The sequence below is a fragment of the Myxine glutinosa genome, chromosome 1, assembly GCF_964187855.1.
Source record: "Myxine glutinosa chromosome 1, kmMyxGlut1.1, whole genome shotgun sequence".
In the NCBI taxonomy this organism is placed as follows: Eukaryota; Metazoa; Chordata; class Myxini; order Myxiniformes; family Myxinidae; genus Myxine; species Myxine glutinosa.
In genome coordinates this window covers 66,058,233-66,076,995 of record NC_136261.1, presented here as the reverse complement: position 1 = coordinate 66,076,995, position 18,763 = coordinate 66,058,233, and the positions used below count along the sequence as shown (strand labels likewise).

At 41.0% G+C, this 18,763-nt stretch overlaps 1 protein-coding gene across 2 annotated transcripts in view; it reads left to right on the top strand.

The window, feature by feature from the left end:
* The window catches only part of LOC137424756 (T-cell surface glycoprotein CD4), a 39,039-nt gene extending 22,169 nt beyond the window's left edge, over positions 1–16,870 (top strand). Inside the window, exons 6-7 of one of the 2 annotated variants that reach the window (XM_068112533.2) lie at positions 15,041–15,149; positions 15,581–16,870. In XM_068112533.2, the coding sequence (XP_067968634.2) occupies positions 15,041–15,149; positions 15,581–15,608 (137 nt within the window). In that variant the 3' untranslated portion in view covers positions 15,609–16,870. Of the gene's footprint in view, positions 1–1,980; positions 2,490–15,040; positions 15,150–15,580 lie in introns of those variants that run through there. The other variant, XM_078772698.1, reaches the window with a different exon arrangement.
* The last annotated feature ends 1,893 nt before the right edge of the window (positions 16,871–18,763 follow it).

The window sequence follows — 18,763 nt, the reverse complement described above, 5'->3', positions numbered from 1 at the left end:
CAAAATGGCGGTCTCCACGTAAACAATGCTGTCGGAGTCCTCAAACAAATTCTGTCTGTGGCGTCGTTTTAAGTTTTACTCGATCCTCTTATGACAACTTCCCCAAACGAATGTATTGTGTCCGTGGTGGATACAGAGTACAAGGAAGAGTGAAAGAAGGACAAATAAATGGGGAGTCAGAAAAGGAAACACCTTTACATTCTTATCTAAACATCCCATCGTTGTGCATTTCGGGGAGCAGGATTGCAAGTTTGTAGATCTTGAAAAATTAGGATGAGAAGTGGAAGTTACAATAAAATTATGAAATTCACATTTCAAAAATACTAGTGAAGATAAAATCTGTGTGTGTGGAGTTTGTGCGAACAGACATTCTGATAAATGTGCAGTCTGTGGACTGTAAATTGCAACAATAATCTTCTGTTTGTGTGGTGTGTTCAAAGGTGTGTACGGGGTGTGAAAGTCTTAAAGAGACACAATCATGATGATTTTAGAAGAAATGTGTTCATGAAGAAAAAAAAAAATCAACCAAAATAAATTTTGGAGGGAAATAAACTGGATAACACTTAACTCAATCTCTCTATATTTTCATTCCAAACATTATTCATTCGAATCACTAATTAATACTACAGCATTAATATAACAAAATACAATGCTAAAAACACTCATGATGTAAACGAATATTGACTCCAATCTTACGTGATGACCAATACAGATAGTAGGGTCAACATACGAAAAAAACTCACCTAACCCCAAAACAATTGATACAAAAGGTTTTTCAATGGATTCTGGTACCATTGGGCATGCTAAATAACATACTAAAAATCTAGTAACATCTGACTTCCGGAAAGGGGTCATTTTCAAGATGGCGTCCAAGATGGCCGCCAGGAGCTTAAAATGGCCATATCTCAATTATTATTCAACCTAGAAAGGTGGTTTTGGTGTCTAACCCTAGGTTTTAGGGCCCAAGGAATCCAATTGAATCAATAAAATTACCATCAGTTAATTATTTATTGACAAGTCCAAGATGGCACCCCAAGGTGACATACTGATCCACGAAAATGGCTCTGTCGAATAGTAGTCAACGTAGAGAGATTTTTTCAGTGTGTATACCTAGGTTTAAGGCACCCAGGAAATCATCAAAATTACTTAAATAAGCACAAAGTAATCAGGTAATCCAGTAAGCCAGGTTTACCAGCCCATTAGGCATTTGTTGTCTTATACAGTTAGTCGCTATTCATCGTCATCCTCCGACTCCTCTGGAAGAAACTTGTTATGTGGATTGTCACATTCTTCAAGTTGGCACGGTCCACAGGCAGTAGTACATGGTAGTCCATATCGTCTACAAGAGCAGCGGAGTGTCTTGCAGGCAGTGGAGCAGTCACAATGAATGACCTTCAAGAGACTGTCTGGAGCATTACAAGTATAGTCTAGTAGGAAGACTAGGTCCCCCTGCACCCCCCGGAGATATACTTCTAATCAGTGTTTCTAGATTGGAAAAAATGTGTAGAAAATGACTAGCTATGGCCCCAAGCTGAAATAATGTCCCACATACCATTTTTATGCAAATTACTGCTGCCATTATCAAAAAAAGACTAGGTCCCCCTGCACCCCCCGGAGATATACTTCTAATCAGTGTTTATAGATTGGAAAAAATGTGTAGAAAATGACTAGCTATGGCCCCAAGCTGACAAAATGTCCCACATACCATTTTTATGCAAATTACTGCTGCCATTATCAAAAAAAGACTAGGTCCCCCTGCACCCCCCGGAGATATACTTCTAATCAGTGTTTCTAGATTGGAAAAAATGTGTAGAAAATGACTAGCTATGGCCCCAAGCTGAAAAAATGTCCCACATACCATTTTTATGCAAATTACTGCTGCCATTATCAAAAAAAGACTAGGTCCCCCTGCACCCCCCGGAGATATACTGAAACTGGCAGTGACTGGTGATTGAAATGCGGTGCCTTTTTGTGTTTCAGGTCGAGGTACGTGAACTCCCCACGATCTACAGCAACCAGGAAGAGACTGATACCAGGGTGGTTCTGTACCTCCATCATGCTGCTACCATCGGATACAAGAACGCTGTAGTCAGAACACCGGACACAGACATCCTCCTGATCCTGCTCCACCATGCCCACAACATCAAGCTGACGGTGTACCTGGATACAGGGTCAGGGAAGCATCGCCAACTTGTCAACGTCTCTGAGCTGGCAGAATCCCTGGGAGAGGACTACTGTGCCACTCTCCTGGGGTACTATGTGTTCAGCGGAGAAGACTGCACCAGTGCCTTCAAAGGGAAGGGAAAAGTCGGGCCCTTGAAAAAGCTGGAGAAGAATCCCAGGTTTCACAGGGCATTCGGTGAATTTCACAGGGTATTTAGAAAAATAAAACTTTGTGTTAACGTCTGTGTAGACGGACCTTAATATGAGTCTATTATTTCGTAAAACTGTGATTATTTTGTAAATAAAGCACTAATTAGCATACTAGTATACCATAGACACATGTAATCATGTTATGAATAGTTCTATCATGATCTATGCCCTTCAAAACATGGGTCTAGACACCTTCATTTTTCAATTATCTGCAATATTGGCTGAGATATGTCAAAAATCGTTTTTTTGATAATGGCAGCAGTAATTTGCATAAAAATGGTATGTGGGACATTGTTTCAGCTTGGGGCCATAGCTAGTCATTTTCTACACATTTTTTCCAATCTAGAAACACTGGTTAGAAGTATATCTCCGGGGGGGTGCAGGGGGACCTAGTCTTTTTTTGATAATGGCAGCAGTAATTTGCATAAAAATGGTATGTGGGACATTTTTTTCAGCTTGGGGCCATAGCTAGTCATTTTCTACACATTGTTTCCAATCTAGAAACACTGATTAGAAGTATATCTCCGGGGGGTGCAGGGGGACCTAGTCTTCCTACTAGACTAGTAATAATAATAATAATAATAATAATTCATTTATTTTGTATAGCGCTTTTCATGAAGCCCAAAGGCGCTTTGACAGAGTGCAAAACATAATGCATAACAAAACATGAAAACAACAATTGCAAAAAGACAAGAATCAATAGGGAAATATTTAAAGCAAAAGGAGGGAGAAGGAGAAGTGATAGTCAGGGGTTAAATGCTGTGGGTTGAATGTTGAATGCATTGCTGAACAGGTGGGCCTTGAGTGATGTTTTGAATGTGGTGAGTGAGGAGGAGTCTCTGATGGTGTGAGGTAGTGAGTTCCAGAGGGTGGGAGCAGCGATGGAGAAGGCCCTGTCCCAAGTGTACACAAGTGTACATTTCTTTTGGAAAGGTCTAAAAAATATGGATTTTGTTTATGCATACATGTACCAAATAATATACTTATTCCTTTTGAGATGAAAATAAATTGTTTGTCAGATTTTTCAGTCCCCCCCCCCCCCCCCTCCCCAATATAAAATAGTCTGTCCCTTGCCATAACCTCTCAAGCTTTGTACAAACCTTTGTCTGTAATGATCACTGAATACTGTGGACTGGAGTCACAGGTGGCAGTGGTGTAGACACATTACACTCTTATCTCCAATCTGAAACACACACTTGGTTCATTAGCTGGTGAGTCGGAGGATGACGATGAATAGCGACTAACTGGAAAAGACAACAAATGCCTAATGGGCTGGTAAACCTGGCTTACTGGATTACCTGATTACTTTGTGCTTATTTAAGTAATTTTGATGATTTCCTGGGTGCCTTAAACCTAGGTATATACACACTGAAAAAATCTCTCTAGGTTGACTACTATTCGACAGCCATTTTAGTGGATCAGGATGTCACCTTGGGATGCCATCTTGGACTTGTCAATAAATAATTAACTGATGGTAATTTTATTGATTCAATTGGATTCCTTGGGCCCTAAAACCTAGGGTTAGACACCAAACCCACCTTTCTAGGTTGAATAATAATTGAGATATGGCCATTTTAAGCTCCGGGCAGCCATCTTGGACGCCATCTTGAAAATGACCCCTTTCCGGAAGTCAGATGTTACTAGATTTTTAGTATGTTATTTAGCATGCCCAATGGTACCAGAATCCATTGAAAAACCTTTTGTATCAATTTTTTGGGGGTTCAACCATATATTGACCCCTCTAAGACGAATCTGCCAGCGAAAAAGGGCGGATTTGAAACATTTTGTATAAATCGAAATTCAAAATCATCATTGAATTGAGAGATTTATGAAAACTCCCATAAATCCACCTCAGGATGGATAAAAGCGGTGTCGGTCGGGTGGAAACTCAAAATCATGATTGAATTGAGATATTATCAAACCAGCGAATCTTCTTCATCAAGTTTACTTCCAGATCAGGACGAAGATCACAACTTGTGGACTAGATTTGAGCTTTGCTCACATGGGCCTGGCTTTAAATAAACACCTAACTCTCGCCTGTGTCTGGCCTGGTACACTCCGTTGGCAACGGCACAATATTAGTTGGTAGGCCGGGCGGACAGCTCTGGAAGCTGAAGACCGAGAAGCCGAAAACAATAATATTCCAATCAATCAATGACTGCTTTTATTTTTACTTACTGGCAGAGAAACGGGAAGAACCCTTTTGATGATACATTGTTATGGGAAAGACACAAAAAAATTGCAAACATCATGAAAAATAAATAGGACACGAGTTGACTGACCAGGAGGGGGGAGGGGTAGGTAGAGGAGGTGGGGTGTCGCAGTACCTCTCTATTATACTCACTGAATATTACGTCGGGTCGTGTGTACATTTTTGTTTGGCAGGAGATAGAGGTTCCTATGCATCCCCCTAAAACGAAATTCCAAAATGATTTTTAGCACCCCTAGGACATCTACTTTAAAAATATTGATGTTGCCAGCGGGAAAAAATGTCCCACGGGGTCCTAATTAGCATATTTACAAGATGGCTGCCATCCGCATCCATTACAACGCTAAGTGTCATATGTCAGTAACGAATGAGCTGATGTTGATGATGTTGGTGTCGATGTTATGGTTATCTGAGGTGCTGCATCGATTTCCGAGGTTTTCAAAACGATTGGAGGTCAAGGTCAGATTATTCAGGCGAAGGTCAAGGTCATTTTGTTAAGAAATCGCTTCATTTTCATTTTCCGACATGCATTATTTTTGACCCAGCTTCCATAGATATGGTGATGGAAAATTACTTATTGCTTTAAAAGCTTTTCTGATCATCCCAACTAACAAGACAATTTGAGGTCAATGTAATGGGGTTATGGTCATCTTCAAGGTCATAGGATGTGTCAATTAGGGACACTTAGCGCATTGACCTCCGTGCATGTGATGAAAATTTGTGACTATAATAACTCGTGAACCAGACATCATAGAAAGACAACTGAGCCCTTTTATATTTATTATTTTATATTTATTATCTATTATAAGTGACATTGTAACAAGGTCATGAGAAGATCATCTTCTATCTCCATAGCTTCCTCTGGATACGGCTCAGTATCTTCGCACTCTTGCTGGCCCTCATCATTTTCAGCGTCATCAGTGTCCAACAGGTCAAGGAGTGATGGGGGCAAGATAGGGCCAATTGACCACACAGGCTCCAGCACCGCCTCCTTTGTCTTCAGCCACCCGTGACCCTCGTCATAAGGTTTGGGGTGCTCGAAGATAGGCTCAGCAGCACGCCTGTAGCAGGCCACACGGTGGTTGACTCGCTGTACATGAGGGACAAGCGAGTCCTGGCAGGGTGGCAGGCGAACCATGTCAACCTTCGACTTGGAGTTGAGCGTGTGGTCCTCTCTCACCTCTTCTTGAGCAGCTTGCTGCTCACCACGTTCACAGAACTCTCACGGGCTTGACCATACATGGCGCAGGTGAAGACCTCCAACTGCTCCTGCACCTCTGGGACCACCTTCCACACCACGCCGAGCTGCCTGTAACATACTTCATGAGATACGATCACTACTCCAATTAATTTGAAACAACAATTCGATGTGAATATGTTATTGTTGATATGCAAGTGTAATTTACCTGAAAGCCTTGTGGAACTTGGGGCTCTCCCTGTTGTAAATGGTGACAGGAGGGAGAGTCTCTGGAGTCCAGCTTCAGGCTCCTCGTCTAGCTCCTGTTGTAGAGAGGGAGGGCCCGTTCAGTGCTTGGTGTAGCATCATGCGTTATCTCCTGGATCATGATGCCCCGAACACTGAGGACCACGTTCGAGCCATGGATGTTTGTGGTGATCTTGATGAGATTGTCCCACTCACTGTGGAACACAGCATTGCCCACTCCACAGATGATCTGAGGAGCAAGGTTAGTTGAATCCTCGTCCAGTGCCTTGGCTATGGCTGTCTCCAGCTCTAACCCGAAGTCGTAAGACTCGCAGTGACCCAGTCGGTTCAAGATAGTCATCAACTGCTTACTGTGGTAGAGGTATCGGACAGTTGTGCATAGGAACATATGCTTCGACAACTTCCACTGTCTATTAGTCACTGCTCGACAGAGGTCCTGTCTGATAGAGTAGACAAGCCGGCATGTCCTCTCACACTTCTCCACCTCAGGGTCACAGCCAGACAGGACAAGGTTGAAGAACCACTTGAGCTCCTCAGGCAACTCCTCCCCAGATCACTTATCCAACTCGTCAGCAGTGGGTGGCCAGGGCAGATCAGCTGACTCCTCGAAAGCCTTTTGGATCACCTGTCGCAAGTGCAGAGCAGTGTCCTTCAACTGATCGGCTGTCCCCAACTGATTGGCATATGCTATCGCATCAGCTAGGGTGATGCTAGCGCTGTATACTAGCCAGAATGAGAAGCAACCTCGCTCCTTGAGAGCCACTTTTGAGAAGGAAAGGTGTTTGCCTAGTTCAACGTCCTTCTCTCGACTTGCCATGAGCTTTATAGACCTGTAGTCTGGGTTGGGCGCTCCTTGCATATCTAGCTCAATGACATAGCGGTCACGAACAGCACTGAGGGGCAGAACCTGTTGGGTGTGCGTGACCTGGGTCTTCAGCAGCTGCTTCACAACATTGTGTGCTGTGTTGTGAGCAGCAGTCTTCCGAGCTTGCTCCATGTCAGACTCATTCTTCTTCTCCAGCTTATGTTTGTGACAAAAGAAGCGGTTGTAACAAAAGTCATGGTAGCGAGCCTCAGCTGCAAAGATATCCATGCCCTTGACTTTACAGTACAGACAGCTGTTTTCGAGATATTCTGCCATAGGTTCGATTTTCTTCCATCCTGACTCCTTCTTCTTTCAGGCTGTAAAGCCGCGTGTTGGCCTCTGAGTCTTGCCTTTCACTTTGATTTCATTCTTCTCCCAGAAAATGCTTTCATCTGGTGGAAATTTGACAGGATCGGCGTCTGCCGATTTCTGCTTGTGAGGAGAGTGGTGCCTCTGTGATGTTGATGGTGCGGTTGAAGCATCAGCAGATGGATTCTTCAATCGATCCAGGTGCGTTGTGAAGTCTTGGTAACAGCGCTGTGGTAACCAGTTGTCTCAAAATCGAGACCATCGAGAGTTTCTTGCAGCAGATTACATGCAGCTTTCACATGATAGGGAGAATCAATTTTCTCAGCCACTCTTCAATCACGGATCTCAAGTAAATATGACTTCACTGACGGCACATATTTGACAGAACTGAAACAGGTGAAGGGATTTATCATCAGATTCCTTGGGGGTGTACAACACGCAAGTGCAGGTAAGACACTTTTGTTTCACAGAGGGTTCAGACGCATCTGAACTTTGTTCATTTTTCCTCTTCTTTTTCGTCATGGTTAATTAAGCTTGACTGTCCATAATCACTATTGCCAAGCTGGTATTAGTTCGCTTTACACATGCAGTTATATGATATAGTCTCTGCATATCACCATCACCGGAATCGAGCATTCACTGTTGAAGCAGCATGCAGTGACGTCACTAGGGTTGGTGTCACCCAGTGCGGTAACTCATTGTGTTACCTCTCCCCCCCCCCCCCCCCCTCCCATTAGTCAGGTTCACTATGTTAACAAATATAATTTCGTTCAAAATTTTGTGAGATTAGCAAACCTGTAGTACATTTTTGGAATCATCAGAGCATGGAGAATCCGAAAATCAATGTTGGAATTTGCAGACACAGATTTTGGATTTTCAAAATGGCCGCCATAAAATACATATTTTGCGCTATCTCGGCTTCTCGTCAACCTAGAAACTTAATTGAGTTTCAATTGAGAAACTTAATCTCAACTTAATTGAGAAACTTAATTAATTAAATATGCTAATCCTATGTTTTCTGGGGCAATGAATCCAATAAAGGCCTCAAAATAGTGCTCAGGATTATAGAAAAGCAACAAACAAAGGTAATTGAAAACCATTGTCTTTATATTTGTGATATAACTGTATTACATAATACATGATATTGCAAGTCCTTTGAAGTTATAGGTATGGGTTTATAAAGCAAGAAAGCAGCCTTGTTAGTATCAGATTGAACTATAAGTCCTATACACAGGACCTACTAGGTCTATGCCGTTCAGGAATATGCTTTTACAGATCTTCATCACTGTCCTGAGTGTCATTTTCGCAAAGGTGTCTACGCAAATGCCAACATTAATTTTTGGATTCCTCATGCTCTGAATATTCCAAAAAATGTATAGTTTAGCTCATCTCCAAAAATTTTGAACGAAAAAACATAGTGAACCTGACTATATGGACCTCCACCCATACCAGACCATACAGAATCCTTAGTAATGTTTTTTGTACTGTTACTCGTAAATCGTAATTCCCGTATATCACTGAATGTAATGGCTATAGTAGTGACATAAACAACTAGCAAAATTAAAATTACACCTTTAAATTACAATATCATACGCACAGCCTAAATGTATTTACATTTACATAGTTTCATGTGGTTAAAGTGAAAATTCGGTGAGAAAACAATCGAATTCGAAGTAAAAACATTTAAGAACTACATCAAAATTATGTCGATTTTAACGTTAAACTTTATTGTTACATGAGATACATTAATGCATTGGTTCTTTACCTTTTTAAAGGCGCCGAACCCCAACGAAACCCACCGAACACTCGCGGAACCCCTCAAAATTGACCAAAAAATTAAGAAGAATTGCATCTTAATGCGTTTTCTGTTCTTCTTTTCGAGAGCCGATCTGGGAAATGCTTGGTTTTGTTTTGGCAAGGGCCACCCTCAAATCATTTTCGCATGCAAGCCTGCTCCTTTTCTTTGTTTTAATGTCCACCAGTTTCAAAAACGCATGCTCGCAGAGATACGTTGTAACGAACGGCGTGAGGATCTCAAGGGCAATTTTAGCGATGTGAGGATACCCTTCCATTAGGCGGCACCAAAACGTTGAGAGCGTTGTTGTGCCGAAGAGTTGTTGTTGAGTCTGGCTCTGCTGAAGTTCGATGAGGTCGTCGAGGTATTGGTCGTTGACATCTGCCGTTGCAACGTCGAAAGTAAACGACTGCCGCACCCATGCTGGGTATTGCTCTTGGTCGGGGAAGTAACCGTCGAATGACTTTCCCAGCCCATCCAAGTGCGTGGCAATCGCTTGCTTCAGCTCCCCCGGTACAGCAGTGCCTCCAACTTCAGACTCATCTTCGATACCGCTCACGCACTGTCCAGTAGCGAAAAGTTCGTGAAGTTGTCGTTCTCTGTTCGCTGCCTCCACAACGGTAATTCACAGTTTCATCGACGATTTTCAGAACATTGGCCAGTTTTTGAGGCAGGGTTTTTGATGCCAGTGCGTGTCTGTGCAGGACGCAGTGCGTGACGATGATGTGTGGTGCATCGGCCTTCACCAGCGCTCCAAAACCGGAGTTGCATCCCAGCATGGCTGGAGCTCCGTCCGAGCAAACTGCAGACACCATGTTCCACGAGAGGCCGTTGCTTCTGAAGAAGTCATCCACAAGCTTCTTCACATCAGCTGCCTTCGTCGTTGTTGTGAGAGGCTTGCAGAACAGAAAGTCTTCCTTGATCTCGTCTCCTTTGACATAACGCACAAATAAGATGAGCTGGCTCAAATTCGAAACGTCGGTGGACTCGTCGAGTTGAAGGCTGAATTTCCTTGGGCTCGCGACTAAATCTGCAACTACCTGGGCGAGGATGTCGTCGCTCATGTGGTCGATTCTGCATCTGATGGTGTCATTTGAGAGTGGAACGAGAGACAACTTGTTTTCAGCAGCTTTTCCCAGCATGATGTTGGCCATCTTCAACGCGGCCGGTTTGATGAGTGTCTCGCCAACGGTGTGCAGTTTGCCCTGCTTTGCAATCAGGTACGCAACTTCATACGACGCGGTGAGGATCGGTTTGTCAATTGGAACGAAGCTGAGAGTGGGCAAGGTAGCACTTGCGTCGAATCGGACTCTCTTCAATTTGAATTCATCCAGCGTTGCGTCTTTGTACTGCCCCTCGCCGTGCAGTGTTTTGAAGTGTTTTTTGAAGTGAAGTTGAAGTTTTGAAGTAGTGAAGTGTTTTGCTGGTGCTCGGCTGGAGTTGCTCAACTTGACATTGCAAATCATGCATTGAGGGCGCTGACTTCCGCCCCGTTCCATCAAACACGTGAACCCGTACCGCACGTAATCCTCCGACCACTTCCATTTTTTGCTCGACATACTGCAAAAAAAAAAAGTAACAAACTGATCTTAATTGAGTTCGGGCAAATGATTACATGACAAAAATTTAAAAAAGGAACATGCTTTAATATAATCAGTACCCCTCTGAAAACTGAGAAATTTTAACGAAGAAAACATAACTTATAGTTACGATGATGGGATTTATTATCGACTCAACTCTATGTCATCTCAAATCCCATTATAATATTACATAGAAAACTGCGAATTGTTAGTTTTGAATTGCGACCAAGGGAGTTATATCACCTCCACCTAATTTTCTGAGTAATTCAATCATATTTTATAATCACCATCCACTTTTGACTTTAATATAACTCTGAACCCACCCTGCATATCCACAAACATTTCCAACTTACTTTTCAATTAATCAGTAACTCCAAAGTAAGGCGTGACCAATGATGCACGGCACACGGAAAGCTAATCGAGGCTATTCACTGGAATTTCCGAACACCTGCAAAGTCAAAAATCCAGTAAGTAAGTAAGCAAGTAAGCACCATCAACAGAATAATTAGCAAGTTGCTCATTGATTCAACTTACTACAGTCAGTGTGAAACAACTTATCTTAAACACAGACCAGAGAAACCATGAATGGGATGGGAATACAATTAAAATAACATTTCCATTCGTTCGTAACATCCATAGCAAAATAATAATAATATTAATAATAAGCGTAATTACACATAGATTCAAAATTGATACAAAACTAAAAAAAAAAAAAAAAAAAAAAATTGCAATGCGTTTCGGAGGACCTATGCCGAACCCTTGAGTCTGGCTCACTGAACCCCTGGGGTTTGGTCGAACCCAGGTTAAGAACCACGGCATTAATGGATTACGTTTGCATAATCAATAACGGCCCAAATAATGTAGAACTTGCAGACAAATGCATTTGGAAATATCTCTATATAATTCCAGCAATGTGTGTGTGTGTGTGTGTGTGTGTGTGTGTGTGTGTGTGTGTGTGTGTGTCTGTATGCGACCGCTGTTTCTCGACAACTACCGGTCCGATATACTTGAAACTTGCCATGTATATTGCTGGGGACCCGAGGATGCGCCTTTTCAAGGTTTGAAATTAATCGGACAAGTGGTTCCCAAGGTATGGTCACCGTACTCGCAAGCCGTTCGCTTTGGCTTTGCGAATGAACCAAACCATTTCATGTAAATAGAGGGGGGGGGGGGGGATTGGCCTATACACAGCCTCTCTGGATGTTAACTTTGCCAAAAACAAGAAAATAAAAACAACCGTTAGTTTAATTGGTCTATTATAGTTCTATTAAAGATGATAGGTTAATAATTTAATATTGAGAATTTGTGCTTCCCAAGTTATGGTCTCTCACATTCGACTATATTTTCTTGCTCCGTATTCTGTGGTCGTTTCTGACACGTGGTGTCAAAAATTTTTTTTGTTGTTGTTGTTGTTGTTGTTCTCTTCTCTTTTCTTTGTTTGTCCTTGCGAAAAGACAAAATACGTTTGCGATAATTGAATAATTGGCCATTAAAACTAAATTGCGAATAATCGTAATTCTGGCACGTGGTTTCAAAACTTTTTTCCTTTTTCACGCACGTACGGGCAAGCACGTACGGGCACGCACGTACGGGCACGCCCTAGTACTCATAAATGAAATAATACCATAAAAATAAACAGGAACAAATACACAAGCATTTCAGCACTTAGTGAACATCTCGATTAATTCAGAACTTTCCTTTCCTGGCCTTCAAAGCTGCGAACTTGTGAATCACTTCATTGAAATCAATGCCTTTCGCCAACTCACTTACAATTTATAATATCGCATGATCGGAAAGCCTTGATACTGCAAAAATTTGGTGTCACCCCCTCTGATAGTGTCACCTGGTGCGGTCCGCACCCCCCGCACCCTCCTAGTGACGCCAGTGGCAGCATGCACCTTCACCAATGGATCTAGAAAAGGAGAAGTGTGCATATAAATATCAATACACATGTACATACAATGATGCGAATAAAATGATTGTAAGAAAAGTTTTTAAAGCAATAAGTAATCTTCGATCACCATATCTATGGGAGCTGGGTCAAAAATAATGCATGTCGGAAAATATAATTGAAGCGATTTCTTAACAAAGTGACCTTGACCTTCGCCTGAATCATGTGACCTTGACCTCCAATCGTTATGAAAACTTCGGAAATCGATTCAGCATCTCAGAAAACCATTATATCGACACCAATGTCATCAAAATCGGCTCATTAGTTACTGACATATGAAACTTAGCGTTTTACCGGATGCGGATGGCAGCCATCTTGGAAATATACTAATTAGGACCCTGTGTGACATTTTTTCCCGCTGGCAACATCAAAATTATTTAAGTAGATGTCCTAGGGGTGCTAAAAATCATTTTGGAATTTAGTTTTAGGGTGGGGGGGGGGGGGTACATGGGAACCTCTATCTCCTGCTAAACGATTACTAGTGGACTTTCCCGACACAACTAGCGACATTGACGAAGTTACACAGTATAATATTATTGATAGAAGAGTTAAAATAGAATGTCTCACTTGTCTTTGTATTTGAGCATTATCTGTCCGAACCAGAGAGGGCCGTGATGTGGGCAATGTGTAGGATTTGTGGCTGAAAAGTGTCGGAACGAAATCGTGTTTCAGCAATTCCCAAGGTTTGTTTCTCAGGTAAAGATCACCTGTTGATCAGGTACGAATGCTGACGGCTCGAAGTGGTCTTCCCAAACAACACGTATTTTGAATGAACAAATGTTTTGATGCTGAATTTGGTTGTTTCTCGGTTTGAACCACAAAGCAAAGCGTTGACGATCTTTTCGTGGGTCAGGGATGCAAAAAACGACTTCTGTGGGCAAATTTCTCCACGATGGGAACAGTTAAAAGCTTCGAACATCGGAATGTTGAACGTGGGAATAACTTGTAACACGTTCGCAGGTGTTCCTCAATTGAGCTGTGCACCCATGACGTCACGAGAATAGACGGAAGTAGCTCATTTGCATACTGCCAGTGAAAATAGACCGATTTTAATGATCCGGCTGATTCTTCTCCCAAGTTGTTTTTGTGCGAATGGGTCAGAGGTATCTTCCTCTTCAACATATTTCTTCTAAAATCGTTATAATGGTGTCCCTTTAAGGGTCGAAGAGGATAACGGGTCTATTAGGGTCTTATGGGTCCGAAAAGTCTCAAGGGTATGTTCCAACAGTAGTTAGAGTCCAAAGGGGTAGCAGGAGTTGAAGGGTCAAATGGTTCTTCAAGGTCAACAAACAAAGACCCAAATAATTCCCTTTTTAAGGCCATTTTCCCTGCTGGAGCGGGGTTTGCCTTGCGGGTCCCACGACGATCAGCATGGTTCCCTTTACGAGGTAATGTTTTTTTATGGCCGGATGCCCTTCCTGACTCCAACCGCTTAGTCACCTCTCAGGACACGCAGGTAGACGGTGTACCTATTCCAAACCGGGCCACACATCTGCAACCACAGACACAGACGAAAATAATTAATGTGATTATTTAGATTTTGTAAAAAAAAAAATTTTTTAAAGTAAAAAACAAAGAACAGACGATGGTTTCAGAACAACTCGCTTCAGACTCGTCAGAAAGTGAATATGACAAAGATTTTTCTGATCACGAATCCTCTGATAGTCCAAATCATAATAAAAACTACCCGCAGCGAACACATTCCCTCTGTCGTAGCGGGTCACGTGGGTAATAAAATTGGGGTTTTTTTTGGGGGGGGGGGGGGGGCGGGGCCAATCGAGTGTAAAAGGACAAACAAAAACATGAATCTTTCTTTGAAGATATTTATTCTAGAAAAGAACAACGTCCACCCCCCTTTGGAAGCCCCCACGATCCAAAATCGGAGGATGCAAGACCGAGTGATCCTGTGGAACATCAAGTGGAAGATTTGTATAGGAAATCAGAGCAATCGGTTGGGAAATAAGGAAAGAGCAGAGATCCGAAGTTTCAGGGGGTAACCCCCCCCCCCCCGGAGCCCCCATGATCTGAAATGGATCTGATATTTTGAGCCACGACACCTCCCATCCACCCCCATCCCCTTTGCACTCACCATCCATCCACCACCTCCAATCCATCTACCAGGGAAGTTCTCGGTTCTGCAGGTTGTATTATCTGACCTTAATATGCGCAAAGATGAAATTTCTTGTGCACATCTTTGTTTTTACCTCCGCGACAGAGGGTGGGTGGAGCTTATATTTTCACTCCTGTCTGTTTAGTTCTTTGTCTGTTTGTTTATGAACAAGTTATTTCAAAAAGTTGTGGACGGATTCGGACGAAACTTGGTGGAGAGGGCGGGTTTGTGATGAGGAAGAATGAGTTCAATTTTGGTGGAGATTTGAATCTGGATCTTGATGCGAGTGTTTTTAATTTTTAAATGAATGTTGTTTTAAAATATGATTTTATATAAATATAATGCACATTATACAGTTATAGATTGGAGATTGTGTTTCTATTCCCTGGTGTTTTGTTCCACAGATCAAGGCATTCAGGATTGTATGATATTCATTTGGATATTCATTGCATATGTGCTGCTGTTGGCCATTGTTTCATCACTCTTGATTTGGCACCTGCTCAAGAGAGAAAGGTAGGGACGAATCCTTGTACATGATATGGACTTTGACTGGATAACTAGTTTAAACACTTATAATGGATATTTCCTTCACTCTTCGCCGAGGACACTGTGGGATGTTTAACGTTCACCAACTAATGCCAGCACACTGGATGCCAGTTTCACATGTATACGAGGGATGGCACACACATTGATGAATCACACGACCTGTGAAGCACCAGGACGATGGTTTATAGTTGGAGTCGGGATTCGAACCCAGGCTGCTAAGTTTAGAGACGAGTGTGCGTACCTCCAGGTCATCCTGCCAGCCGTTTAAATGAAATATTACACCTTCAGTATTTTGTGAGATGGGGGTATATAACACACACCAGGTTATATATCATATGTTTATTGGTCAATATAAACCAGGTCTAACACGATCCGACTTGTGTTGTTTTGTTCAACAGGAAAGAACCAGAGGAAGTCGAGGAATAAATAGATGAAATGAAACACACAACATGACATGTGAAAGTTTAAAATGACCGGATTCGTACCTGATGATGATTTTATGCAGCCCAGGACACGTGCTCCACTCACCTGCTGTCGCTCCATCAACCAATTTAACTTCGTCATTGAAATATTTCTAGAACATGATGAAGTTCATAGTCCTGAGCTGAGGCACAAGGACCATCCCATCCCGTGTTTACTAACTCGTTTCTGATACATCTATGAAAGTGTTTTGCTCCTGAATGGTTGTTACCTGGCTATATTTGTCATGTAATTTTTGACTAGCCTGTTGTTGGCTTGTTAAGGTGGGTGGCTTAAGATCTTACGGTCCTGATTTTGTGCCCCTGTCGTTCCGTTAAATAACACTAGGTGGGTTGACTCAGCCTGTGATCCTTCCGAGGTCGGCAATGATTGAGTACAAGCTTACTATTAATAATAATAATAATAATAACAATAATAATTATAGCAATAATAATAATAATAATATTCTGATGTCGAGTAAAGATTGAGCTTTGGAATTTTGTGCAACCAATGAGGAAAGCTTTGCTTGAATCATCCAATCAATATAAAGATATAACATATTCTTTTTCATTTTCAAACTTCCTCCTCTGGTCTTGCGCTCTGTGGTTTCTCAAAGCCTTCGACCTTCCCAAGTAATTCCAGGATTCACAAGTTCTTCCAGTTACCTGTTCATGGTTCAACTCCCAAAATCAAGAATTGGGGCACACATCCACGTTTTTGTTCCTTTTCCCCCCAAACCCCTATTTCTGCAATTGTCTTCCTGAGATTGTTCCATTGTGCCTTTCTTTTCTTTCCAGGATTCCATCCACCAGGTGGTGCACCACCATACCATATCATTTCATTCTCCATTCACCTAACCCAAAAAAACAGTGTACATCATCTGTTACTTGCAAGTTTCTCTCTCTCTTTCTCTTTCTCTTTCTTTTTCTCTTTCTCTTTCTCTTTCTCTTTCTCTTTGTCTTTGTCTTTGTCTTTGTCTTTGTCTTTGTCTTTCTCTTTCTCTTTCTCTTTTTCTCTTTCTCTTTCTCTTTCTCTTTTTCTCTTTCTCTCCTTTTTTAAAATATATTCCCTTACTTTTTGTCCATATGTGGTCCAATTGTTTGTTCATTTTCATTTTACGTCTGCCACGTCGATTTTCCAAGAGGCATTTTGTGGAAAATGGCACTTTAACATCATTGATAAACAGCTTGTTGAAACCTTTTGAAAAATAAATTCTGTTTTCTATTGTGGCCGTTGACATCTTGAAACATGGATGAGGATGTGATACGTGTTAAAATGTCTGTGATTGGTCCATTTTTGAGCATTGTCCATTGTCAATCAGCAGCGATTGTGTTGAGAATGAATGATTTAACGATAAAAATAGACATCAGTCACTAAGTATGTATTAACCATCGATTAATTTCTTAATTTCACCCCATGGATCAGCAAAATTATTTCCTTTATCCCGAGGGTGTATGTATGTAAGGATGTGTATTAGGCATAGATGATATGGAAAAATAGTAAAGAAAATCTTGCTGAATTGATACCGAAAAATGTAAACCAGACTTGAACGTATATTGATTTTCATAAAACATAGATTTTATGGGAAATGAAGAAGGATGGAAAATGGAAGCGAACAAATCAGATTGTGCAATGGACCAAGTGGTTGATTTTATTAGTTATTAAAATCATAAAAAGATGGAAAAATCTGATTGAGTGACATTTTGGTAATGGAATAAGATTTTAAGAGAGAAATAATAAATGGGAATATTCAGCCACTATTGTGAGTTTTTAAAACGGAATGCATTGTGAATCTTAAACCAAGGGGCAGACATGAACGCGCTGAACGTAGTTTAAACTCAGAACGCGATGTTACGTGTACCTGTACCTGCAACATATTTTGATAATCTGGAACACCTATATTGGCATACTCATGTCATTAGTACTCACTAGTTGCATAGAAATAGATGAGAAACAGCTATGGGGGTGTAACACTTATTTGGATATTTTCCACAACATTAAAAAAAAAGGGTTTGAATAAGTAGTGGTTGTACACATGTGATTCACCAAATTAAGCTTTGGAGTTTAAACAAAGTCGCTGGTTAACAGAAGGAGAATGGATAGTAAATAATTTTTAGATGCTGGGTAAATTAAGTGAGATATTACGAAGACTCATAAGAGCTATTATTCTTCCTTACAGCAGTTGAAAGACAGATCCAAAACAATGAATCTATAAATGGATATGATAGGGATAATATCCTCAATTTGTATTAATTAATTAATTGTGGGTAAAGGAATTAATTTATCGCAGTGGATTGTTAACAGCAGCCTGAAATGTCCTGAGAGTGTGCATCCATATAATTAGAAATCCCAGATTTTAAAAATTTGGTAGAGCTCTTATGTGGAAGAATACTTGCTTTGTAGATAAAAAGGTACTGCATGTTGGCAGCCACTTCTGCAGCCATTTAGGCCAAACAAATTGGGAGAAACTGTAATTGAATACGTAATTTACAGATGAGTATTTGCAAAGTAAAAAGGGGATTTATTGATTTGGGAGATATTTTTCGAAGGTTTATGAAAGTGTTACAATATGACAGTTGGTAAGGAAAATTATTGGATGAGAATTAGATCTGTTTATAAAATGAATTTGTTGACCCTTTGAAGTTAATTCTTCGAATTGTTGTTTAACTAGCATTTTGAGTTCAAATTGGAAATAGTTTGGTAAAAGATTGGTTAAAACCCTTGGTTACAGTGTGTTGGAACAAATTGATAAATCATAGGATGTTGATGAGAATAGAAACAAATGTGAAACCAAAATAGAAAGACTTTTATGATGACATGAATACCGAGATTAAAAGATTGAATCAAGTAATGTTGCAAATGGGTACAGTAGAGTTAAGATAATGGCATAACGAAAATGTTATGAATTGTATCAGTTTTATAAGATCAGTAAACTCATATCACCACAAGTTACACACCATTAAAATTAAAGTAATGTAGGGTATCATTTGAAGATCACTTACTTTTAGTGAACACTATAGAATCAATTACTCATGTTAAAAAAAAAAAGTGGGAGGAACTATGATAATAATACATTATGCATAGTTTGTTTGTTTGCAAAATTTGTTGGGAATTAGATATTC